This window comes from Capra hircus, chromosome 26 (genome assembly GCF_001704415.2).
Source record: "Capra hircus breed San Clemente chromosome 26, ASM170441v1, whole genome shotgun sequence".
Taxonomy (NCBI): Eukaryota; Metazoa; Chordata; class Mammalia; order Artiodactyla; family Bovidae; genus Capra; species Capra hircus.
The window spans coordinates 18,940,813-18,968,658 of NC_030833.1; the positions used below are offsets into that span (position 1 = coordinate 18,940,813).

Here is a 27,846-nt window from a genome sequence, read left to right on the forward strand (position 1 = left end):
ATGGCCTGTTTTTGAAAATTAACAATGCTTAGACTAGGCTGGAAGTACTGATTTCGTATTTTTTCGATTCGCATTTTATCGAGTTTCTAGCTCCGTCATAGGCGACATGAAAGTGTTTCATGCCACCATGTCGAGTTATGATAATCAACATCTTTTTTGAAACAAAGATTTCTGCCTCCCCCCCCGCCCCCGCAGAATTTGATACAAGAGGTAATCTGTTCCTTTGTGGGCTGAAAAAATCTGGTTTACGCTGGTTTGAACCAGTGGAATCTCTTGTGGTTAAGCCTTCTGCTGTGACTAAAATCAAAACTGCACTGCAGAGCATGTGAGGGTTCGTGCGCGCGCTTGTGTGTGTGTGAGAGAGAGAGAGAGAGAGAGAGAGAGAGAGAGAGAGAGAGAGAGAGAGAGGGGGGCATCACGTGACCACCAGAACTACCGAATTTTTTTTTTAAGCTGATAACGCGACTGCCGTCTCTGTCCGCATACAGATAACGAATAAATGCTGAACTCTATTAAACGCCCTTTACACATTATCGTGGGTCGAACACACAATTTTCTGAACTTATGATGACAGTCTATTTATTTTGCTATAAACCCTCAGCACGTAACGAACAGATTTGTGCCTGGTAATGATCTGCTCTGCCAGGGCTATATGAAATGATACCGACCTTCTTTAGATCTTGGGGAATTAAATTGACCGACTTCACCCCCTGGTCTGTAGCTGAAGTTTGACACACTTTATGCACAGCAAGCCCAAATCGGAACTTAAGAGAACATCGCATTAAAAAATTAAGCAAATCATATGCTGAATATTGCTTTACCACAAAAATTTCCTCACGTTTAGACATACCCTACTCTTTATATATATATTTTGAACCTTCTATCTGGGAGTTACTCAAATTTCATTTACTCAGGTTTATTCACTGATCAATATAACTTTGCATATGGAAACTGAGACACTATTGGGTTTCAGAAGTAGAGCTTGGAACATTTGTCCCATTATCATACTCTACTGTGAAGGGGATTTAATTCTGTATGAATTTTTTTTTTCCTTTCCTAAAGAATCGTTTTCATGAAACGAAATCGAGTTAACAATTATTAAAGTTTCCACTCTAAATATAGCATCACTACATTTCAAGAACAAGCTCTTTGAAAATATTAAGATGCTGTCATATGCAATGGAAAATTTGATTTGTTAAAAGAACAGAATGATAATGCCCAAGACAACTAACAGTTCATGGAAAAACCCAACAATATTTGAATGTGCCAAACAGGAAATTTTGCTTCTTCTCTGTAAATCAAGGATGAGCTATACTTGATTGAATGAAATGGATGTAACAGAAATGAATTTATACAAAGCAATTAATTTAAAATTAATAAAAATATGTACTACATGGAGAATATTAAAAATACATTTGAAAATTCTTAATTTTTGAAATTATAACAATTCTAATCATGGCAAAATGTTTACATATATAAGAGTAAATTAATATACTGTATAGTTAATTGGAAGATCATAATTATGTGTATCAACGGCCAAGTTTGAGATGCCTAAAAAAATGCATTATAAACTGGCAGACTGAGAAATAAGAACTAAGGTACTCATATTTGTCTAAATCTACAAAGAAGTCCCTATAGGGAAGATGTTTGCATTGAAAATAACTAAATAGACAGCACTTAGTTCATTTGTCTATTTACAACCTTTGCTATTAATTATTTATCCTTTTTTCTGACCTATACTTTAAAAAAACTGATTTTTCCCAATTTTAGTTAAACAAATCTTGCCACCTTTGGTTTCATTTTTTAACCTCTCAGTTTTCCCTGTATTGTTAAAAATTTACCATGACTACGACATGGCCACAAAGTTCTGAAAAATCAATTTCTCAATAATTAGGCTGAAAATAAACATATCTGTGTGCAGAAAATATTTTCTTCTCTAATTTACTAGGTGAGCTTCTCTAATTTACTGGTGAGGTGATCCTAGCCAGAAAAAGCTGTCTTCTCAGCCACTGAGCTACAAAAATTAAAATGAAAAGCCAAATCTTTTCTTCCTTTCAAGTTTCTGTTTTGATTTCATAGTCTGAATGAATACTGTGGCAGAATAGTTATTCTCAAGTGACCATTCCAAGTTAAGGATGTGTTATATAGTTTTAGGGTTTTTAATTCCTATATTATGACAAAGAGCCTCAAAACAAAACATAAAGGCTTCATTATAATATGGAAATTGTGCTACATTGGTAACAAAATATCCTAAAAGTTACATGTCCTCTCTTTGAACTTTCAGATCTGATTCAAATTTTAGACTGAAAAGTTCACATAAGTAATAATCTAACAGTTCCACAGTCTCATGACTATAATTCATCACATTCTATTTATTGAAGTGACAGCTCCTTACAACTAAACTTCAGGCTTTCCAAGCACTTTCAGAATTTGTAAGCTTGATTTATACAAGTCCAGGGGAAATCTCTGAGTTATCACTTTATAGTGACAGGAATATAATTTGAAAACTTCAGAGAATATGAACTCAATCTATTTTTGTGGAATATTTTTCTTTAGGCGTTAAAATAAAGTCCTCCTTATATGTTCGTAAGGCAAATGTTCTAGGCACATAAAATGTCCATTAAGAGAAGAGAACAAAAAAAAAAAAAAGAGAGAGAGAGAAGAGAACATGCTTAAAAAAAAAAAAAAAAGATCCCTGTCACAGTACTACAGCATCCATTACAATAAAGGAGTTTGAGTTAGACAGAAACACCCTCTTCTCTTCTATTTCCTCTATATTAGGCAGTAGTTTCAAATGAGGTAAAGAACTGTTTAAAGAACTCTTTAAAGAACTGACATGGAGATTCACTTTTTTTTTTTAACACAGTCACTTTTTTTTTTTTAAAGACTGCTTTTTTTTTGCAGTAAAGATAGAAAATAAAACTATGATTAATTCACTCAAGAGGTATGAGCAATCTAAATCTCACTTAAAATAGGAAAAAAATTTTTTTGCTCTCATCCTCACATTAGTTAATCTATTTTGAGTAAAACTCCTTTATCACATCATGCTTTTGTGTTTGATGTGCTCCCTTTTTTTTTTTTTTTTTCCCTTAGCTATTCTCACATTTCAATCAGGGAAGCTGAAATCCCAGGTCAAATCTTAACATGTTTACATGTCTGAACTGAAGCTGATAACATCCAACTAGTGGAGGAGCTGAGATCTTTCCAAAAACAAACAGAGGACTGCTCAGTGATTCTTCTTCCTTTCTAGGGGTGGGCAGATGGGGGCCTTTTCATCACATGAGCAACAACCCTGTTTACAATATTCACATTTAGTGGATAGTATTATAGTTTCAGCATATATAGATTTACATGCTATTTGCAGGGGTAAACACTATTATGCAATTTTTATAATGCATATCAATATATTATGTTTTAGCAGCTTATTAAAATGTTGGTTTGCCCAATGAATGATTTATGTTCATTTTTATTTAGAGTAGAGGCTTCTACTAGACTTGCCAAAGTAACGTTAATAAATACGTTCAGGTCTTGCTTCTGAAGTTCCCTATCATTTATTTTCTTTAAAAGTGTCAAAGAGAATCAGTCACTGGGGCTGTTTGAGACATTTTTTTTAAATCATCTCTACTCTGAGGTTCTTGAAACATTTTTTAAAGTCATATATATTATCTACATGAATTAATGAAATCGGCAGTATTAATTCAAAGAAAGAAGTGGGACACTAATTAGACTCATGACACTACTGTGTGATGCAATGAGAGCTGACAGCCAAGTTGCAAGGCCTCTTGAAGAAGAAACCGTGTCTTATTTTTTTGCCTATGTGGATCTTAAACTGCAAAAATACTTTCCCCATTACCACTCCTAGAACTATCATCATCATCATCATCATTACCTGACAAGGGCAGAACCTCTATGTGAGTATCCAAGCTCCACACTGGTGCTTCCAATTTGCATTTTGGTGAATGTATTTTTAAGAAGGTGCACAATAGGAGCCTGAGCTGCCCAGTCGAATTTTGAAAGCTTACTTTCATTTGTTTTGCTGCAAGTGTTGACTTAATTATACTGCATTATTATCAAAGCTGCATTATGGACTTTTTTTATTCCTTTCACATGTGTGGGAGGTGAGGACCTTGGCTTTGTCCACAAACAGTGTGTTTCAAGTTATTCCTTAAGTACTAAATAATAAAGAAAAGAGAAGAAAAGATTTTTTTAAAAGATAGCAGACAGTGATCACAAGGTAAAGGGTTAAATGTAAGATCTCCAAGAAACATTTTGAAGTTGATTAAGACTCCAGCTTTGCATTAAACAGTATCGCTTCCACATGAGTTGTTGCTAATACTGTTACAGAGCAGCTTGAGAGCCCAGTGTGCCAGTGACCTCCTTCACCCTCCAGCCACCCACCGGGCCTTCCTGATTAGCATTCTACCTGGTTCTCTGAGGAATTCCCATCATCCCCTAGGAGCTCATTCCGTACTTCGTCACTGTAGGCGATCCGTGACCTTTTCTATAAAACAAAACAGAAAGGGAGAGAGCAAGATGAACGTTAGAAAGTAAAGGCTTCCAAGCATTATTGGTATCAAGACTGATCATCTCAAACCTCGAGAGCCCCCTAATGGAAACCTATTTGCTCAAATCTGCAAACCAAAGTTGTGCAAAGTTCCTGAACTTGAGGAGTTTGATGTAAATTATAAGTTTTTTCAAATGCCAGTAATGGATGAAAACTCTGCATTGTGTGAGTCCTCTATTAATACTGACAAACGGATCAGAACTGATATGTTATTCCACGCAGTCATTCAGATCAGACCACGAAGCTGAAAGAAATACAGCTATTTTGCTGTATATCTGCTACTCTCACCAGATGCAGTTAAAACAAGAGTATATAGGGTCTTTAACACTGTGGCAGGAAATAGACTCTACAATATAGGTCTTTTAAAATCTCTAATTCTAGGATAATATTATATCTCCAACTATATACTGGGATGCCTGGAAAAGAGCATATCCCCATTTCCTTCATTATTGTGATGTTACTAATGAGAAAGAGATGGAATTGAAAAGCCCATCCTGTTTCCAAACTATAATTTAAATGTCTCCTAGTCCTATATAAAAATGGCCTAAGGAAACGTAGTGTGTGTACATGTATCTGGTAAAACAAATTTTCCAATCCCGGTAAACAAAGGCAGGTAGGCTATGAGTCAACTTTTCACAATTCCAGTAAATAAAGACAAGTGAGCTATGAATTGATTTTTCACACACTGAAATTTTGTTTTACAAGAAATCTACCTTTACCAGTAAAGTCAGAGGGACATGTCTGCAAGCAATTCATGAATTATCTAAACGTGCACACATTTGGAAAAGCTAAAAAAGCTCTGAAAATTAGCTGTGAAGCTAGAGTGCCATCCTCAGATCCTACTTCAGCATCACTATTTCAGACCCAAATATGGATGTACAACTTACTTTACTGCCTTTTCTGCATCTGAACTAACTAAGCAAAATCAGTCAATTAAAAAATGGCAGCTGGGAAATAGTAATCTTTTCCTGTTTGGGGTCTACAGTGTAGGACTTAGAATTTCTTACCTGTTCAACTGTGATATGAAAAATTACTGTAGTTTAAAAGGACTATCCATAATCTGTGAGCAGAAGTCAACAAGATTTTTAATTAGATTTTTAAACCAGTGAATGAGTGGCAGAGCTTTGCCACATAGAGATCATAGCATTTTAAACATAAAATCCTACTATATTGGAACTTAAAAGAACTTTCGACAAGGAAAACTAATAGATTTTAAATCATTTTAAAGTTTGCCTTTTTCACTGGGGGTCCCTATCTTAACCCCAAAACACAGAAAATTATTTGTGACTATTCTCAATTCTCCCAAAGATGGGGCATGAGAGAGAGTTTAGTTCATTACATATAAGTCTCAGGGCATTAAGGCTTAACTCTCTGGCAGAATCCTGTTAAAAAAGGACTGAATAGAGTGTAAATAAAAATAAGTTAACCTAGACATCCCTTTATTTTTTAGGGAAAACAAAAATCAGTCTTGTGGAATTCTAAAGGTAGCTTTGGTTAAATTGAGACTAGAACCCTGCCGTCCTAACTATAGCTCAGTAGTCATTCTACTGCACACAATTTCCTCATTTTACTACCCTCTGAATACACACACACAGGAAATAGAAATATATAAAAGTTGCAAAATGTTACAAAGGAGATGGTGGTATCCCCTCCTATTCTAGGTCTCTGCCCCAAGCCTCACTTCCTTGCTACAAATGTGTGTATCATACCTTGGCAAATGTATTAAGTCTGTAAGTAGATAAATGAAACCAACAATGTTGCAGAAAGGACAAAACAGGAAAGGTAGGTCATTAGCCTGGGGTCAATAATGACATCTATATCAGCTGTCTTAACAATTCAGGAGTGACCCGACTCATTCCTTTTTGAATATGGCAGGCTTCTCACTGCCACAAACAGCAGATATTCAGTTGGCTTCCCTTATTGTATTTACTGAAGCTACTATTAATTAGCTATTTCTACTGACTCTGTAAAGTATTGAAAAATGCTAAATTATAAGGACAGTGCGCTATGTGGCCTTAGCACAATATTTCATTCAAGCCAAACCCTTCTTTTTGCCTATTTGGGGCTCCTTGCTACAATAGTTTCAAACTATCTAGTTAAAGTATTTTGTACTTTTATAAAGGAAATGAGAACCTTTTAACAGGCTGTGGTATCAGAGCTGTCTTTTTAATTATTAATTTCATCACTATGGGGGACTAAACATTCCACACTATGCAAAAATATCATATGGAGATTGTTTTTGTTTTTCCCTTTTTTACCAAAATACCAACAAATTGGCATAGATTGTTCAATTACACTATATTTTTATTTTGATTTTCTATACTTCAAAAGAAGAAAATTACAAACATGGTTGCCTAAACAACTAATCTTGTTTCGGTTAGCATCCATTGCTTTTAAAAACCAGCAATTAAGAGTGCACAGGCTCAGCAACAGAGGAGCACTCAAGATTTACCCATAGTTGAAGGGTGGGCCCTGTAAATGGCACTCTTTTCCACTGGGATAGTACAAACCGGTCATTGGGATGACTCTCTGTATGTAATTAAGCACATGATATGCTGAGTTTATAAAATGTTCTCTGATAGGACTGAGTGCTGTTACAGAATGAAAAGACAACTTATTTCAAATATCAGAAATAGTTCCTCATGAAAATGACACAGCTGATGCTGAAAACTGAATTCTTCACACTTAAGTATCACTTTGAACAAAACGTTTTTAAATTCACTTTGCTTTATTAAGAATTATTTTTAAATTCCTGCCATTGGTCTTTTCTCCTAATTTTTTGTGGTTTGAAATTTTAAGTAAGCTGAATTTAATAAACTGTAATTTAGCCTGCAGGATCATCACTAAAATAACTGAACACCCAAAAAGGCCAATTTGTCTGAATGAGAAAATCCTTATTTTATGAAATTTTCCTCCTAAATATCAATAAATTGTTTTACCTTTTGTGGAATTTTTTTGTTAGTATTTTACATTACTAAGTACTATGCCATACTTTAAATTGGAAGATTCAAAGTTAATGAAACTGAAACACCTACTGTATCTTGATCAACTATTTTTTACTTTATTATCAACTGTATAAAATCTGTACTTTAGCCAAATGCAAGCATGAGAATTTGAGCTGGAAATGTCACACATTCAGCTACAGTTTGAAGGAACCCAATTCATAATGCATTTTATAAATAGTTAATGACTTCTATACATAAGCTAACCAGGCAAATCAAGAAATTGTCAACATTTTTAGTCTTAGTTGTCAGTTACTACTGTCTGCTGGTGCTTTATATGTGGCTTCTGGAGAAGACAGAAGCTCTCTGCAGTTTGTAATCTACTGCAATTTCAGGTCTGTACCGTAAGGGTGGAAAAGCTTCAACTGACAATATGTGCCACACACACACACACACACACACACACATACACAGAGTGTTAAATACAAGGGCATACCTCACTTTTAGTTGTGTGTTTGTGTAAAGTTTATTCCTTCTAACTTATATAGTTGGGTGGACAGAGATATCTACAGACCATACATGAACCCTAAAAAATACAACAAATCAACAACTGATTGCTATCCCTAAGATATTAGATGCACAAAATGTCAATGGGTTATTTTAAACTGATGACAAAAGTGAGTCTTTGGTTAAGAAAGCAAGAATTTCAGATGCCAAGCAGTTTTTTTTTTTACTTGATGAACACAACGTTTGCATACTGATTGGCTGATTTTCTTAAAGCCAAGTTCAAACAGATACACTTGCTCAGTTCTCTCTGGAAATTTGGCTTGAAACAATCTATCTACTTGACCTTAACATTTCCCAACTGAACTGAATGTGTTCCTGGACAGGCACTGCTAAACTAGAAACAAAATGAATTAACTTAGCTTAAACTAATTAAGAACTGTGATCTGTGGTACCGCCTCCTGGATGAATCTACACTAGAAACAGGGTATACGTAACCAGAATGAGGATTTCTAGCACTCACCACTAGCATAAGCATAACAATGAAGTTGGTTTATTACTAGAGCGTATATGAGAATTTAATTTCCATGGCGTGCACATGGCAAAGCAATTGCTTAAATTGCCTCACCTGGGAATTTAATACAATGTTATCATCAGACCAGCCACATTGTAAATAGATTTATAATGCTTTCCATGTGCTGCACTCTGTTGCATATGAATTAAGTAATGATCTGGTATTACAATAAAATCAGCTAGTTCCCACACCTGGCAGACAGGATATTTCACTAAATTAATACCCAAACAGCTACATCACAAGGCATGGGAGAGGAAACAATCTCTAAGGCATTGGACGTGAGTTTAACATGGGAGGTAAACACTCCATGGTTATGTAAAATGTTACTGAGTTGAACGGGCAGCTCAAGACAATCTGTTTCTAACATCTGTATTAGGGAATTAAGACTTTCTCAGTTCCATTCAATTTTGGCCTGATTTTCTTCATTCAGTACTTTAATTACTAATCAGCAATCCACAACATTCACAAACACTAAGAAAGCCCTTTATTCTAATCTATGTGCTGCAGACAGCCAAATAATTGATACAAAGTGTACTATGGATTTGGTAAGTAATGAAAGAACAGCTTGTCCCACTTCCTAATCAAATTGGTCTATAGAAGAAACGGTTAATAGATTTCTGCATAGGTCTAAAACAAATTACCCAGTCTGGCCAGACTTTTCCATTGCTTCTACCATGTCTTTCAGTTTCCCTATGTTTAATAATGCCCCAGGTTACCAGGTGATACACCTATTAAAAACTGTTATGCTTTCATAGCCAAAGAATTTAACTGCTCTAAAGAATTTAACTGCTCCTGTTACAATTAACACTTTGGGATAGATATAGAATACCATGAAATTATATTTATTAGCTAGTCATATAATTGCTGGCACTCATTTCTTACCTAATTTTATCTGGTTCTAATTAAATAACATCATACTTCCATAATGCCCAGATGGCATTTTCTAAAATGCATCTATCTTTGGCACAAGGCATTGCATTTTTAATCTCCTTTCTATTTCTCCACTGGCAATTTCAGCCTTTCATCCTCACTCCACTCAGGACTTAAAAAGGCTCATCAATCCAGGGCACGAAACTTAAATTTTGGAGGAAACAATAGAAAGAAATTTGTGAAATTCTGTTTATTACACCGTTCTCCATGCGGTACTAATTTTTAGCAAAAAAAAAAAAAAAAAATTTTAAGATTAAAACATATGATACTGGGGATTCCCTTGTCCAGTGGTTAGAACTCCATGCTTTTACTAACGAGTGTGCAGGTTCAACCCCTGATCAGGGAACTAAGATCCCACAAACTACACAGTGTGGCCAAAAATAAAAAATAATGAAAATAAATTATAATAATAATGCTCTTAAAGATACCATACTAAGTGATACAGATTAAGGTAAAGTCAACTGTTAGGCAAATGTTTCATCCTTGGAAAATTGTTAAGATGACAAAGCACGGGGCAGTGAATGAAAAGAACAGAAATGATATTTCAGTATGTGATCTTGGCCAAATGAAGTTTTCTGAGCATCAGTTTCCTCAATCTCTAAAAAACTGTTAACAATATTTATTTCCCAGGGCTTTTGTGAGGATTTAAATATTATAAACAAATGGAAACCTACCATAATATCTTGAATGTGATAACATTACAAAGGACATTTAACTAAATATTTGTTCATAATATTGGAAAGGATGCAATAAAACCAATACACATACATGACTGAAGGTCTAAATTAGTGCAATCTTCCTTAAAAGTGATTTGCCAATATATACCAAAATTTGCTTTAAAAAAGTCATATTATTTAATCCGGTAATTATAATTCTACTACTACATTATTTTGCCTATCTATTTTATGGTGCCACAATTTTTGGACAACTTCCAGTAATAAAAACTTTATTGCATTTCTTTAATGTTATCAGAGAAACTAACTTCCAATCTGTCTCTTCTAAGTAATCATGCCACTAAACATGGCTTGCTCTTGCTCAAGGGACTGTTTAGAGTTAAAGGTCAAGCTCATTTGCTGGAAAGTGCACATGGCACACGTCACCAATACTGTAGTGTTAATAAAGGGGAAGCACACTTTCTATCATAAACTCATGGCCAACGGACCATATGCAAGCCACCAGGGAGAAAATACTAACACACTCTGCTTCCAGCAGTTGGAAAGGCAGGTTACCGTGTGAACACTGAAATAACTCATTGTTCTTGAGTATGTAATAAGAGAAAAAAATTTCCAAGATTAAAAAGAGTCTTCCTATTATAATCATCCTCATTTACTATTTTTGCTTGTACTTTCAAAACACTTTACATATTTGAAATTGATATTTGTGTTTTGACTGTAAATAAGATAAATCATATCATATTTTCTCTTAATTATTTTTAAAATTTAGCTTTGTTATCATGAGTATTTATTTGCATATGATGAAGTTATATCTCTATATATACACTTATAGACTCACACAAACCCATATGCGATCCAGATGGAGCGACTCTATTTATGTTTCACAGTTCTAGAAGAGACTTTTATTTACACTAGGAACTCTGACCATATTGCTGCTACATCATTTAAGGATCTGCAACACAGAGAGCCCAGAAATCATGTAACTGCACTTCTTCATTTCCTCCTCCAGCATTTCTAAACTTATGTCTGAAATTTAAGTTTCACACCAGTGTTTCAAAATGCAACTTGAGTTAGTTAGAATCATGGCCCCACTTGCTGGCATATGCTTATAGTTTACAACGTTGACACTGCTATTGAACACAGTGTGTCTGTGTCTTATATCATGTTAGTCTGTCAATCAATAATTAAGTTACTTCATTCAGAAAATCCGCTCATGATAGAATGCCCAGATGTTGTTGTCAACATCTGGAATAGTGTAAGTATGCAGTAGAGGAAGTCTAGCTCCTTAAAGTCTTTCTGAATATAAAATAACTATGCAGGCTATACTTGAAATAATCAAATAAATATCCAATATATTCCCACTGGAAAATGATATTCTGATAAATGAATGCTATGCAACAGGCGCTTTTATTTGCAGTTTTAAAAGAACTACTGAAATAAAATATGAAGACGTTTATAATTAATTTGAATCTAGGCTTCCTATGTAATCTACCAGGGGGCACAATGATAAAGAATCCACCTGCCAATGCAGGAGATGCAGGTCTGATCCTTGTGTCAAGCAGATCCCCTGGAAGAGGAAATGGCAACCCACTTGAGTATTTATGCCTGGAAAATACCATGCATGAGGAACCTGGTGGGCTACAGTTCATGGATCACAAAGTCAGACACGATTGAGCAACTGAGCGTGCACACGCACACACATAATCTGCCTAGCATTAGTAAACAAAAGTGATCCATTCGTTGCAGATCCATCCACAGACATTATGTCAAGTGATCAGACATGCAGGAACAAATGATCTTGAGGATTTTGTGTAACTGACACAGAGGTTATCACATAAATGACAGAGTGTGATAGTTGACCAGTGACACGGCGCATCAACTAGATCGGCCTGCAAATGTAGAGATGAGGGGTTCTAAGTCAGATGAACTGTACAAAAAAGATCTTCATGACCCAGATAATCACAATGGTGTGATCACCAACCTAGACCAGATACTCTGGAATGTGAAGTCAAGTGGGCCTTAGGAGCATCACTATGAACAAACCTAGTGGAGGTGATGGAATTCCAGTTGAGCTATTTTAAATCCTTAAAGATGATGCTGTGAAAATGCTGCACCCAGTATGCCAGCAAATCTGGAAAACTCAGCAGTGGCCACAGGACTAGAAAAGGGTTTTTATTTCAATCCCAAAGAAAGGCAATGCCAAAAATGCTCAAACTACTGCACAACTGCACTCATCTCACACGCTAGTAAGTGAAAGTGAAAGTGAAGTCGCTCAGTCATGTCCGACTCTTTGCGACCCCGTGGACTATAGCCCATCAGGTTCCTCCATCCATGGGATTCTCCAGGCAAGAATACTGGAGTGGGTTGCCATTTCCTTCTCCAGGGCACACGCTAGTAGTGTAATGCTCAAAATTCTCCAAGCCAGGCTTCAACAAAACATGAACCATGAACTTCTAGATGTTTAAGCTGGTTTTAGAAAAGGCAGAGGAACCAGAGATCAAATTGCCAACATCTGCTGGATCATCAAAAAAGCAAGAGAGTTCCAGAAAAATATCTACTTCTGCTTTATTGACTATGCCAAAGCCTTTGACTGTGAAGATCACAACAAACTGTGGAAAGTCCTTAAAGAGATGGGAATACCAGACCACCTGACCTGTCTCTTGAGAAATCTGTATTCAGGTCAGGAAGCAGCAGTCAGAACAGGACATGAAACAACAGACTGGTTCCTAATAGGGGAAGCAGTGCATCAGGGCTGTATGTTGTCACCTGCTTATTTAACTTATATGTATGCAGAGTGCATTATGACAAATGCTGACCTGGATGAAGCACAAGCTGGAAACAAGATTGCGGAGGGAAATCTCAATAACCTCAGATATGCAGATGACACCACCCTTACGGCAGAAAGCGAAGAACTAAAGAGCCTCCTGACGAAAGTGAAAGAGGAGAGTAAAAAAAGTTGGCTTAAAACTCAACATTCTGAAAACTAAGATCATGGCATCTCATCCCATCACTTCATGGCAAATAGACGGAGAAACAGTGGAAACAGTGACAGACTATTTTGGGGGGGCTCCAAAATCACTGCAGATGGTAACTGCAGCCATGAAATTAAAAGATGCTTTCTCCTTGGAAGAAAAGTTATAACCAATCTAGACAGCATATTAAAAAGCAGAGACATTACTTTGCCAACAAAGGTCTGTCTAGTCAAAGATATGGTTTTTCCAGTAGTCATGTATGGATGTGAGAGCTGGACTATAAAGAAAGCTGAGTGCTGAAGAATTGATGCTTTTGAACTGTGGTATTGGAGAAGACTCTTGAGAGTCCCTTGAACTGCAAGGAGATCCAAACAGTCCATCCTGAAGGAAATCAGTCCTGAATATTCATTGGAAGGAATGATGCTGAAGCTGAAACTCCAATACTTGGGCCACCTGATGCGAAGAACTGAGTCATTTGAAAAGACCCTGATGTTGGGAAAGATTGAAGGCAGGAGGAGAAGCGGACGACAGAGGATGAGATGGTTGGATGGCATCACCGACCAACGGACATGAGTTTGAGTAAACTCCAAGAGTTGGCGATAGACAGGGAGGCTTGGTGTGCTGCAGTCCATGGGGTCGCAAAGAGTCAGACACCACAGAATGACTAAACTGACTGACTGACTGAAGCCAGATGAGCGATCTACTCAAGGCCACAAACCTGTGAGAAAACAGGCAGAACAATGACAGAATTCATTTCCCACTGCCCACCCTCCTTTCACTTTACCAGACCACCAAGATAGGCTGTGGCTGTCTTATCACCCATTCCCCAGCGCAAGGTTGGCTGTTCCATTCACCTAGTTCTATGAATGTATCATCAGCTACAAAGTTGATTAGTCTGTAGATTTTGTTTCTTGTCACGCTCCTCCAAAACAGACAGACAGGCACATCTTTACTTATACTTTGTTGTCAACATCTGGAATATTGACATCAATAAATTCAAAAGTCCAAGGGTGACACATGCTTAATGCAGACTGTTTTATTTGATAGAACAAAGTGTTTGATCTCAGACAGTGAGTCACAACCATACCTATGAGTGTAACTTAGATATGTTTCAGGATTAATCTTCAAAGGCTACACCATAAAACAGCAATAATCTACCCACATGGCAGGAGAGGAGCCACATCAGTTATTAAGATGTGTTAAGAATCTTCTGATGACACCACCCTAATGGCAGAAAGTGAAGAGGAACTAATGAGCTTCTTGATGATGGTGAAAGAGGAGAGTGAAAAAGCTGGCTTAAAAGCTCAACATCCAAAAATCTAAGATAATGGCATCTGGTCCCATCACTTCATGGCAAATAGATGGAGAAACAGTGGAAACAGTGGCAGATTTTCTCTTCTTGGGTTCCAAAATCACTGCAGATGGTGACTGCAGCCATGAAATCAAAAGACGCTTGCTCTTTGGAAGAAAAGCTATGACAAACCTGGACAGTGTATTCAAAAGCAGAGACATCACTTTGCTGACACCATAATCAAAGCTATGGGTTTTCCAGTAGTCATGTATGGATGTGAGAGTTGGACCATAAAGAAGGCTGAGCACTGAAGAACTGATGCTTTCAAATTGTGGTGCTGGAGAAGACTTTTGAGAGTCCCTTGGACTGCAAGGAGATAAAACCAATCAATCTTAAAGGAAATCAGTCCTAAATATTCATTGGAAGGACTGATGCTGAAGCTGAAACTCCAATCCTTTGGCCACCTGATGTGAAGAATCTACCAAAGAATCCACCACGTTATAGTGACTTTACAGTGCTCACAATTCAAAGGTGTATGATATATCTTTTAATGCTTTATAAATATAGCCAATATAACTGTGATACGAAGGCAGTAAAACTCTTCTAGCCCAAATTCTCCATGGAAATATTTTGAAGATTACTTCTATACCAAGGTGACCCAAACATATAAAATAGGATTTAGTTCAGTTCAGTTCAGTCGCTCAGTCGTGTCAGACTAAGTAAATATAAATATTCATATCTGATTCATAAACATGTTGTGAATCTAAAAGATTCTCCATTTTCAGTCAAATAGTAATTCTGCATACTGAGGGGCTTTACTTTATCAAGTAATATTCTTTCTCCTCTATCTTCAATGTGTCACTCTTGACTGGTTCTCCCCTATTCTTGTAATTTTAAGAATGCAAACATTTTTAAGTGTATCCCAACTGTAAATTTTTTTTTAAGGTAAGAGTTTGTTATTCTGCCTTTAAAAAAAATGTTATTTATTTATTTTAATTGGAGGCTAATTACTTTACAATATGGTGGTGGTTTTTGCCATACACTGACATGAATCAGACATGTGTCCCACCATCCTGAACCCCCTCTTACCTCCCTCCCCCACATCCCTCTGAGTTGTCCCAGAGCACCAGCTTTGGGTGCCCTGCTTCAAGCATTGAATTTGCACTGGTCATCTATTTCACATACAGTGATATACAGCCAACTTTAAATATTTTAAAATGTCATTTCACCCTGCGCTACTCTCCCCAGCTAATGCCTAACTGCTCTTCATCCTACCTTTCCTAGCGCAGCTTTTTGACAGAGTATTCTCTACAAACACTACCTATAGTTATTCAAGGTGCAGCTACTTACTTCCAACAAACTGATGTTTTCCTATCACACTGCAGGAGTTCCTGTGAACACCAATCACTTTCTAGTTGACAAAACCATTTTAAAATAACTCGTTTAGCATATAGATTTCCAGAAAAGTTGCAAAGATAGTGCAGAGAGTTCCCATACAACCTACGCCTGGTTCCCCTCACTGTTAACATAACACCTTCCATTAGTGTGGCACATCTGCCACAATGAACGACTCATCCGTTCATTATTATTCGTTATTACAAACTGAGGTCTATACTTTGATCAACCTCCTTTGTAGCTAATGTTCTTGTTCTGTTCCAGGACACCATCTAATATCCTATATTATGTTTAGGTGTCATGTCTCCTTAGGCTCCTCTTGGCTATGACAATTTCTTGGGCTTTCCTAGTTTTTGATGGCCTTGACATTTTTGAAGAGTACTGGACTTTCACAGAATGTCCCTCAAATGGGATTACTCTGAGCTTTTTTCTTACGACCAGACTGGGGTTTTAAGTTTTGGGGTGGAAAACCACAGAGGCAAAATGTTCTTTTCCTCAACATCATATCAAGGGTCCAGATTATCAACATGGCATCACTGTTGATGTTCGTCTTGATCACCTGGTAAGGAAGTATTATGTTTCTCCACTGTAAAGCCACTCTTCCACCCCTTCTTGTACAGTATGCACTCTGCAGTCTATATTTGAGGAGTGCGGAGCTATGCTCCACCTCCTTGAGGAAGGAGTATCTACATAAGTTATCTGGCATTCTCCTGCATGAGATCTGTCTATCTAATCATTAGTTGATATCAGTTTTCATGGATATTTATTTTATACTTTGGCTCATGAGCCAATACTACACTTCACTTACTGTGTTGCACAAATAAGTGAGCACCGTAAGTCACTCTGTTGCCAACTTTGGCTCCAATATTAGCCCTCTGGATAGCATCTGACACGGCTGTCCACTTTCCCATTAGCAGTTACACCACCACGCACCCTTGAAATTCCTCCTGCCCTGGTCTCTCCTTCTCAGCCTCCTTCATCATAACTACTCTCAGTCTGCTCTGGGTTTCCAGCCTTAGCCCTATTCTCACTCATCTGTTCGATCTCATCTACATCCATTGTTCTAATCACAAACTAGAGGCTGGCAAAGACATGTTTTCTGCATAAATTTAATCTCTACTTGGTGCCATAGATAATCAAAAGCCATCTCAGACTTAACACAGACAAAGCGGGGCATATTCTCTCTCCTATATACTTCTCTTCCTCCTGTTTTCCCTAATTTGGTGTATGGTGTTACCATGTACACTGTCAACCCAGATAAAAATCTTAAAAAATTACCTACTCTCTCCATTACTCTCCAAATCCAATCACCAGGCTCTTTGAATTAAACTCTTATTTTTCAGAATATCCACATTTCCAAGATGTCTTAGCCATATTTCCAAGATGTCTGTTACCTTATGCACTGGTCACAATTCTTTCCCCGAAACTGTTGTTACCACGTGTTTCACCATTCTCTTTATATATGAATTATATTTGACAGATACTTGTATGGAAAGACTGACAGGGTTTTGGGCAGAGGTAAGCCAACAGGTACAAATTCTCAGTGCCGCATCTTGGGGAGTAAAAGAGACCTTTTCAACCCAACCCTATCTATAGCAGAGTATCAAAGCTATAAAAGAATCATTGTCTAAAGATAAAACTTATTTCAGAGTAGGCATGTTAAAACAGAAAGCTAATTCATTCAACAAAAGCCACTAACTATGGGAAAACGCTAAGCATTAGAACTCTCTCCAACTTTATAAGTCAAGATCACATTTCTCTTTAATTTCAAATGTAGGCACATCTCATATTGGCTACTGTATTGTTCTCCTAAGTTAGGTATTCCCATTTCTCATTATGTAGAAGCTAAAAGACCACCCTTTCAAATGAGATGATGTGCACACATATTTCTCCTTTGTGTGTCTGATTTGTGGACCTGAGGAATATGGATTATTTCTGCTTTCTGCATGAAGAAGCTCTGCTACAAGCCTGGCATTCAGTATGCTTTTATCTCTGAGACCCCCAAATTGCACCATTAGACAACAGAGGACACTTATCTAGATTGAACTGTCATACAAATAGATTTTTTGTCAGCCATACAACTTGTATTGGGGAACATGCCAACAAAAACAAAATCTGGCAATTTAAAACAACAAACCTATCCTCTACTGACACAAACAAATCGCCGTATTTCAAATGAATAAGAATTACTATAGATTACATATCCTGTGTGTGGGTGCTACAGAAAGAAAAATATTCTTAGAACTAATTCTACCTAGCTTCTGAAGGTGGTTTAACATGAGGCAAGCACGAAGTATACTTAATACTAATAAACATATAAGAAAAAAATACTAACAGACAGGAATTACAAGTTATCAGAGGAGAACAGGGTTTTCTAACAAAATTCCAAGTCAAAATTCATCGGCTACATGAAAAAGTTGACATGGTGTTGCACTTTTGAGTTTATTCTCTGCTCTGTAATCCTCTGGGGAATGTAGGTGATGCCTCTGCCCACAAAACAGTCAATCTGAGTAGTAAAACCATCATTCTCCCTGAGCCTAAACATTCTGGCTCTGTGTCTTCAACATTCATAAAGAGTAATTGAAAACTAGAGAACTGACCACATCACTGTTACACTCAATCTTTTCCAGAGCTCAGACTATTTGGGAAAATATTCAGAGTTGATCTATTCTAAATTGGCTAATCTTAGACATCAAAGATGATAAACTACATCAGTAAAAATAAAGTAATAAAATTTTCACAACTTAAAAATGGCATCAGTTTGCTCATCAGTATAGAAATAATTTAATCCCTTCCCTTAATATTTTTGAGTTGAATCTCATTTCCTTTTCTATAAGCTGCACCTTCATTCTGGAGCTTCTGCTGGAGTTACTCTCTCAGTGAAATTCAGACTTAGACTTGTGGAGTCAGACACTATTGTGAAGCAAGTAAGTGAACATGCAAATACAGTTCTGTGAATCCACACCGAGCGGACAGAGAAAATGAACAAATCACAGGCCAAACACTTCAACTGAACCCGCGTCATTCAGGCTTAGACTTGTGGGGTCAGACACTGTTGTGGAGCAAGTAAGTGAACATGCAAATACAGTTCTGTGAATCCACACCGAGCGGACAGAGAAAATGAACAAATCACAGGCCAAACACTTCAACTGAACCCGCGTCATTTTACTAAGTAGAAATCTAATTAGCTCAACTACTCAAATGCAAATATTTATATCTGCAAATGAATTTTCTTCAACTGAAATTATGTAACAAGAACTTCACACTTTACAAAAATTTTGTAATATTTTACATGACAAAGCTGTAACTTTTTATGTTGTATCAACAGGTACTTATGGCAAGACTTCAGATTTTATAAAAAGACAATCTGAAAAAATAGCAGAATCCAGATACAAGACATGAAAAGGACTTCAAGAATGGTAGCTAAAATAGAAAACTGGTTAAAAGCAAGGTAAAATGTAATGTTCCAAGTTGCCTCCACATGTTGGTAGATGACAGAACTATCTGAGAAAAATTATTTTTACTTTGAAGAAAGTTATAACATTACATTAATTTAAAAACATGAACAGATGTAGTCAACTTACTTTCAAACGGTTCGGAAAAAACTAGACATATGTAGAGTGGATAAGATCAATAGAGAAAGCATACAAAAATGATAAAGTGATTGACACAAAATATTAGTAGGCAAATCTAGGTAAGGGATGTACGTATGTTCTTTGTGTTATTCTTTAAACTCTTCCGAAAGCTTGAAATTAGTTTCAAATAAAAAGCTTAAAGTGATTTAAAAATATGAAAAGATTAGTGGGCTAAGGAGACAGAGCTAGTTTTCTACAACTAGCTAATGTCTGAGATTATCTAAATGTCCAGAATAAATCCTTGATCAGAGGGATAATAGTTCATGTTAAACAAAAGTATGAGATCATTACTCAAATTTAGACAATTTAAACTGTTAATTTTTATTATACACAGTGGTGTTCTCTTTAAGCTTTTTTCTACAATGACACAAGATTACTTTTGCTAGTTTTAAATTAGCAACATAATCTTCTTTTATAGTTCAGTTATGAGAATGGACTTTAAACTATCCCTAGTCAGAGAAACTCAAAGTTATCAGCTCAAAATAATGGAATATTATCTACCATTTAAAACAATTCTCTTTTTCCCTTCATTTTATTCTGAATAAATTTTTGAGGACAATATTTCTAAATTAGATTGCTTAACAGACAGTAATCAATGATTTATTATTATGATTTTACAAAAATGTCTAGAGGAATCTAATATAAATCTCATTTTTTGGGGTGTTTTGCACTAACTAAAGATCTTTTAACGTGCTCTTAAGTCATGCTCTAATGTTCCTGAAGAGAACACACTCTCACATAGTTAAGACACATGCCCACTAAACTTTGACTTGATTTGGCAATCAAGATATTGCTGATCTGTCTAATTTTGACTGTGATAGCCATGGACAGGGACAGGATGTAATTCCACCTCTGGAAAGAACACAGCCCATTCTGGCACTCTATAAATATGCGATAATGATAGGACCTTAGGGCTAAAAGGGACCTTGAGAGATCCTCTAGTGCAGTGTTCCCTGATGTCATCGCACACTGAATATATCTGATAAAGACCTGGGGAAGGAGGTTTCTTAACCTTCACAAAGGAGATTTACCAACAGTCAAGGATTACTGTCAGAAAGTAGCTCCATAAATTAAACTTAAATCTATGGCACTACTCTTACACATAGTGTAGAGCCCAAAAGCAGGGGCAGACCACATTTGGCATAACAGTTGTTCACAGACTGGAAGACACAACAACTTCACAACTTTCTGTCCAGAGAAAATGATCCCAGGACCGTTTTTCATCTGTCTCGTTTTTCAATCCTTTCATCATCTGAGGGGCTCACCAGAGAATTTTTTCCTGAATTATCTTTAGGCATGGTGCTGGAGCACTTTGAGAGTCTCTTGGACAGCAAGGAGATCAAACCAGCCAATCTTAAAGGAAATCAACCCTGAACATTCATTGGAAGGACTGAAGCTGAAGCTCCAATACTTTGGCCAGATAATGCAGAGTCAACTCATTGGAAAAGACTGTGATGCTGGGAAAAACTGAGGGTAGGAAAAGTGGATAATAGAGGATGAAATGGTTGAATGGCCTCACCAACTCAATGGACATGTGTTTGAGCAAACTCTGGGAGATAGTGAAGGACAAGGAAGCCTGGTGTGCTGCAGTCCATGGGGTTGCAAAGAGTTGGACAGGACTGAGCAATTGAACAACGGTAACCTCAACAATACTCAGAGATGGTCATTAGTAGATTCTCCCAGATTCTACCATGAACCAAAATGTACCCAATCTTATGATCTGTAAAGCCGAGGAGGCCCCTCTTTTTACTGTTCTTTCTTACTTCTGCTCTGAATACATTTAATGTTAAATTATATATACACGCACACTATTTTTTAATTTATTTTTAATTGGAGGATAATTGCTTTATAATATTGTGTTGGTTTCTGCCATACATCAACATGAGTCAGCCATAGGTATACATATGTCCCCTCCCTCTTGAACTTCCCTCTACCTCCCACCTCATCCCACCTCACTAGGCCATCACAGAGCACCAGTTTGAGTTCCCTGCATCATGCACCAAAGTCCCACTGGCTATCTATTTTATTGTCTATGGTAGTATATATATGATTCCATACCACTCTCTCAGTTCATCCCGCCCTCTCTTTCCCCAACTGTGCTCACAAGTCTGTTCTCTATATCTGTGTTTCTACTGCTGCCCTGCAAACAGTTTCATCAGTACCATCTTTCTAGATTCCATATACATGTGTTAATATATGATATTTGCTTTTCTGACTTACTTCACTCTGTACATACACTAATTTTTATTTGAGTTTTAGGACTAGTTACTGTTACTCTCTTAAATTTGTTTTCTTGTCCTTTGAAGAAACAATATGATAAATTAGAAAGCCCTCCAATTTGGGCATCAGATGAGCCTAAGTTTGAATCCCAGGTTTGTCCTTTTCTAGTTATGATTAACTAGCAAGCTTTTGAGCCCCTGTGAAGCGGCCAAGGTAAAGTTTACAAAATAACTAGTAGAGTGCTAAACACATACTGGGAATTAAAGAACAATAATTGCTCTGATCACAATAATAATTACTATTGAGAAAATACAATAATTATTGAGAATGCCAGCAAGTCTATTCTTCTGGCATATAAAACTCTGGGTTTGCCTACCTCAGCTCTTTATTCTATGATGGTCCCACACATGTATGCCCAACATAGCCGCTTCAGTTCTGCTCCTGTTATCACCCAAACTTCTGACGATCAAGACCAGATTGCCATTCCATTCCAGTTCTTCTTTACCCCTGGGACTCAATTTTGACTTTCATTTTTTGGTCTTCTTTCCTTTGACTCTTTATACTTATATTTGAACTTGATTTTCTGTGCTTTGACCCTCAGTGTTCTCTGAGGTTTTAGGCTCTCACTCACCCATTTCCTCTGTCTCTAGAAGAGCAAATACTTATATATGTGATCTCAGAGAAAATATTTATAGATGTCATCCCAAACTCCGAAAAGAATTCAGACAGTACTATAACGAAGAAGCTCCAAAGGTAATGTGCTTCATTATCAGCACTTGACAGTATGAGTTAAACTACGATCCAAATCCTAGTTTTACTATTTATTTTTTGTGTGACTGAAGAGAAGATATCTAACCTTTATGAGTCTCTTTCTCTATAGCTGCATAAAAGAAACAACAAACACTTAGCTGGCATGATTAAATGGGCCTTGCAATAAGGACAGAGCTGCACAAGGGAACGGGTTCCCTCTAGGTCATAACTTCTCCCTCTCCTCCCACTCTGGGTGTGGGTAGGTGGGTGAATAACAGGAACAAATATATTCCACATTTTCCATTCTCAGCAAAACTAGAAAACAGATATTTTCATAGATCCCAAAATACGAGGCGAGGTGTCCCAAAGCAGATGAGATCATGCAGAGCCACTTGATGACAAAATGCCTGAAGGATGGCATGAGGATGCACCCATAGCTGAGCTCAAAAAGCACCACTAAAATACACTTTATAAAGGCGAGGGACTCACTGTGAAACACAAGATCTGTATGTCTCATTTGAGACAGTGGCTGTGAGAAGGTGTAAGCTGGCTGCTGGCAGAAAGACTACTGGACACAGTTTGTTCAGAGAAGCAGAGAAGGTGCTGCTACATAAAGAGTTCTGCTTCCCAGAGAATGCAGAAAATCACAAGAGACTGTTGCTTTCACCTTAACAAACAAAACAAGCTGGAGAAGCTACAAAAATCACAATTTTTAAAAACCTATCAGAGAGCTGATGAAACAGACATCTAAGTAAAATACAGTCCAGAAAACCATAAGCCTTTTATCATAGAAAAGAGACCCGTGGCTGTTCTCATTATTGGGGGAATGGAGGAAGCCTCCAGGGTGTCCCAGGTGGCACTGTTCCTAAAGAACCGGCCTACCAATTCAGGAGATATGAGACAAGGGTTCGATACCTGGAGGAGGGCAGGGCAACCCACTCCAGTATTCTTGCCCAGAGAACCCCATGGATAGAGGAGTTTGGAGGGCTACAGTCCATAGGGTTGCTAAGAGTTGGTCACAACTGAAGCGACTTGGCACACAACACAGAGGAAGCCTCCACAGATACGGATAGGAAGAAACCAGCCACTCTTCGGACCAGCTGTGGACATTTGATTCCAGGGACTGAAGCTAATGCTAATAAAGACAAGACCATGCTGTTCACAAGCAGGAGTTGGGAAGAAAATGAAGAAATGTATACAAATAATGTCCTACTTTTAGAAAAATGATTAAAAATGCGTGACCTGATGACAGTCATATTCATAAGAAATTCATCACATGTAGAAATCATAAGTAGCATCCTTCTACTGTACCACATTTATCACAAAGGTTAACCATTCAATTCTGTCTGATCTACTAAGCTTTCGTTTTTAGTAGGAATTGTTGAGTAGATGGTCACAGATATAACTGCAAATACTAATCTCTGATTTATCTAAGACAGGTAAAAAAATTTATAGTAGATTTTTTTTAAAGTAAGAATTTTAGGAAACATGTACCGATATATATTTTGCTACTTCACAGATGGCTAATTACATTATTCTTATTTGTAAAATGACACTGAAAATTTGGTAGAAATTGGAGGATATAGATTACAGAAATTGAAGTAATATCTACCTTAAAGGTCCTCCATACAAATTTCTCAACACTACTTTAAACTTCTGCATTATCCCTTTTAAGAAATACCTACATTTTTGCTTAAGGCATTATTTCAGAAAATTAGATGCTCATAATTCCCAACCAACAAAAACAATCTTACTATTCAATTTAAAAGTAAACTTTTATGTCAAAATTTTCAATTTCAGGGGAAATAAAGGATAGCTAGCCAAAAGAAAAGCTTTTTTTCCAGTTAGTAATGAAATCACAGAGTTCCTGAAAAAATACACTATTAATATAGTACTCAAACCATGTCAAAATACTGATCAGAAGAGAAAAGAATTTGGGAAGTGGTATCTTATTTATTACTTCTTTCATTTTTCTTTGTTTTGTTTTGCTTTGTTTTGGTAAATGCCTTAACCTAGAATCTGTCTTAAAGGAGAATATAAAGATTTAAAATCATTTAAATGGTTTACCATTAAAGACCAGAAACATTTGAATTAGTTATAAAACTGAATATGTCATGATGACACAAAATAAGTCTAGTTTTTGGAAGAAATTCTATTAATAAAGTCATAAAGTTTTACTGACCATCTCGTACTCAGACCAAACAAATCTATAATAAACAATGATACCTAACATAGATATTATTACATTATTATCACTCTATGTATTATTAGTTTATACGTTGGCAACCAATTTTAATACATCAAAAACTCTGAATAGGAAAAGAAATATTTTAGCTGGATCTGACTGGCTGACAAACATTTGACTTCCCATAGGTACTGGAAAGTCTCAAAAAATTAGTTTAACCTAATGAGATTTACTTTTTTGTTTTTTTAATAGGAAGTTTCCTCTAGACTTCAAGTGGAAAACAGATGGGAGGAGGACTGGTCAGAAGGCAGAAATCAGGCTTGTTATTAGAAATCAAGCGAGAAATCAGGTGGTCCTCAGTTAGTAGAGCATGTGAGAATGGAGGGGAGAGATATTCTGGAGGTAGAATCCCTGGGACTCGTGACAATTAGATGTGAGGTTAAGGCAAAGAAACAAGTCTGAAATGTCTCCCAGGTTTCCCATATGGGTAACTGAGTAGGTGGTATATTGACCAGCATAACCAACATATGAATCAGCCAGTGTAATGAATGCAGGAAAAGAAATCAATTTTGAATAAAAGATAGTAAGTTTAATGAATTCAGGTTAGAACACTGTATTTGAATATCCATAAGACTGGGATATGTGCAATGGACAACTGAAAAAAGGGTACAGTGTGCAATGTGAAAGTTTGGGCTAGAGATACGATTTTGAAGTCATCAGGATATAGGCATTAGTGGAAGCTGTGAGCATTCACAAAATTCAGTTCAGTTCATTCAGTCATGTCCAACTCTTTGTTACCCCATGGACTGCAGCCCATCAGGCTTCCCTGCCCATCACCAACTCCCAGAGATTGCTCAAACTCATGTTCATCAAGTCAGTGATGGCCATCCAATCATCTCATCCTCTGTTGTTCCCTTCTCCTCCTGCCCTGAATCTTTCCCAGCATCAGGGTCTTTTCCAACGAGTCAGTTCCCTGCATCAGGTGGCCAAAGTACTGGAGCTTCAGCTTTAGCATCAGTCCTTCCAATGAATATTCAGGACTGATTTCCTTTAGGATTGACTGGTTTGATCTTGCAGTCCAAGAGACTCTCAAGAGTCTTCAACACCACAATCAAAAGCATCAATTCTTTGGTGCTCAGCTTTCTTTATGGTCCAGTTAACATCCATACGTGACTACCGGAAAAACCATAGCTTTGACTAGACAGACCTTTGTCGGCAAAGTGATGTCTCTGCTTTTAAATATGCTGCTTAAGTTTGTCATACCTTTTCTTAATGTGCTGTCTAGGTTTGTCATAGCTTTTCCTTCTCTCTGGTTAATTCATAAAATTATGAATCTGGGATGACAAGTCAAAACAACAATGACCTAAAAACACAGAAATTAAGGCGAGGACAGAAAAAGAGAATTTACTGAAGGAGACAGATCTACTGAAATTTACTGAAAATCTACTGAAAGAGCCAAGAAGAGACAAAGGTGGTATATGTGTCAAGAAAGCTAGTTTCAAGAAGATGGGAATGAATCAAGTACTACAAAAAGGCAAGTAAGGGACTTCCCTGGTAGTCCAGTGGCTAAGACTCGTAAGATCCCAATGTAGGGTGCATGGGTTCGATTTTTGGTCAGAGAACTAGATCCCACATACTTAAAACTAAAAAAAAAAAATCCTGCACGCTGCAATGAAGATGGAAGATCCCACACAGGCAACTAAGACCTGATGCTGCCCAAAAAATATTTTGTAAGAAGAAAATAGATATTAAAAAAAAAAAAAAGGACAAGAGAAACACAGGAAAGAGCCCCAGAAACAAAAGCACGTATGACTTTATAAAGTTAGGTATGCTATCTAGCACTGATGGGAGCAACATTAAACAGTTCAAACACCTGAATTCTTCCTTATATGTTTTTTTAAAAATGCAATATCGCCCTTTATCTAAATGTTAGAATATTTGTACAGTATAGAGACAAGATAAAGCCAGTTTTTCCAAAGCCTGGTAATTTCTTCATTTACTTGAAACCTTTGCTGACATCTATCAGATGAATGATTGATTGTACCACCATCTTCACCCCATTCTCTTTGGACAAAACTCTACTAGATAACATTTTAGTCCCTATGGTGAAAATAGAATAATTCACATAGAGACACTTGGGAAAGACATTTATTAAAGTGACAGGTTACCTGAATAAAACACCTAAGACTTGAAGCAACAGCATTTCTAAAAAAATTGTTCATCTGAATATATAGTAAGGTACCTTTGGAAGTCACATGAGAGAAAAAAGTGGTGGTTAAAATTCCAACTGCAAACCAAGGTCTACTCAATCTTTATTTAACTTGAGTACCATATGAATAACTCAAAAATTAGGGAACTGGGATGAATGTATCCCACAAGCTTTATTTATTCTTTTCTGTCTAGTTTAAATATATTTGTAAATTACTGTCATTTTGCTTCTCTAAATAGCCACAGTATATTCCATAATGATTTTACAAAAGTATTGCATCTATTCGTAGTTTTTGCAGTTGTTAGTGGGCAGGTTAGTTTATCGTGTGCTTGGAAACTGTATGGGTAGATCCAGTAAGAGGGAAAGTACCCATTTTGAAGCAAAATAAACCACCTTTAAGGGTTTTGCAGGGTAAAAATCTCAACATCATCAATATTTTATAAATTACACAATAACAGCACTTCAGAATTAGAAGGTTCTTTAAGAAAAACTTAACCCAGCCTCCTGAGGGAAAGGCAAATTATGGTCTAATGAAACTGGAAGAGCAATTCTCTGGTCAGTTTAAACCTGACTGTGCTAGTGAAAAACACTGGGTACAGCTAAGAACTTGAGTTTACTCTGAATGCTTGGACAAAAAGCATTCATATATAGTGTATAACCCAGTGGAGGAAGGACATACCAAAGAAGAGGGACTATTCTCTATCATAATGGAAATAACCGAGGTATGATCTATTACGTTATTTCACATCCCTTAATATAGACAGTAAGAGATTGAAAATGATAGTATGATTTGCTTTAAGAACCATAAATTTTAGGAGAAGGTAATCAATTATCTTTCACCTTTTTTCACATATAAAACTGGCACTAGTTTATATGACATTCCATATTAGAGATAAACTTTAAGCTATTTACATATTCATGTAGATCTACTTTCTAAAGCTGGCAAATATAATTCTGCTACACTCTTGTGGACCAATAATTAGATCATGTCACTCATTAGA

The 27,846-nt window shown here is 36.7% G+C and overlaps 1 protein-coding gene across 3 annotated transcripts in view; it reads right to left on the reverse strand.

The window, feature by feature from the left end:
* The window catches only part of VTI1A (vesicle transport through interaction with t-SNAREs 1A), a 385,253-nt gene that overhangs the window by 299,236 nt on the left and 58,171 nt on the right, over nucleotides 1-27,846 (reverse strand). For all 3 annotated transcript variants that reach the window (XM_013975279.2, XM_005698489.3, XM_018041332.1), the window contains exon 4: nucleotides 4,424-4,501. In XM_013975279.2, the coding sequence (XP_013830733.1) occupies nucleotides 4,424-4,501 (78 nt within the window). The remainder of the gene's footprint in view (nucleotides 1-4,423; nucleotides 4,502-27,846) is intronic.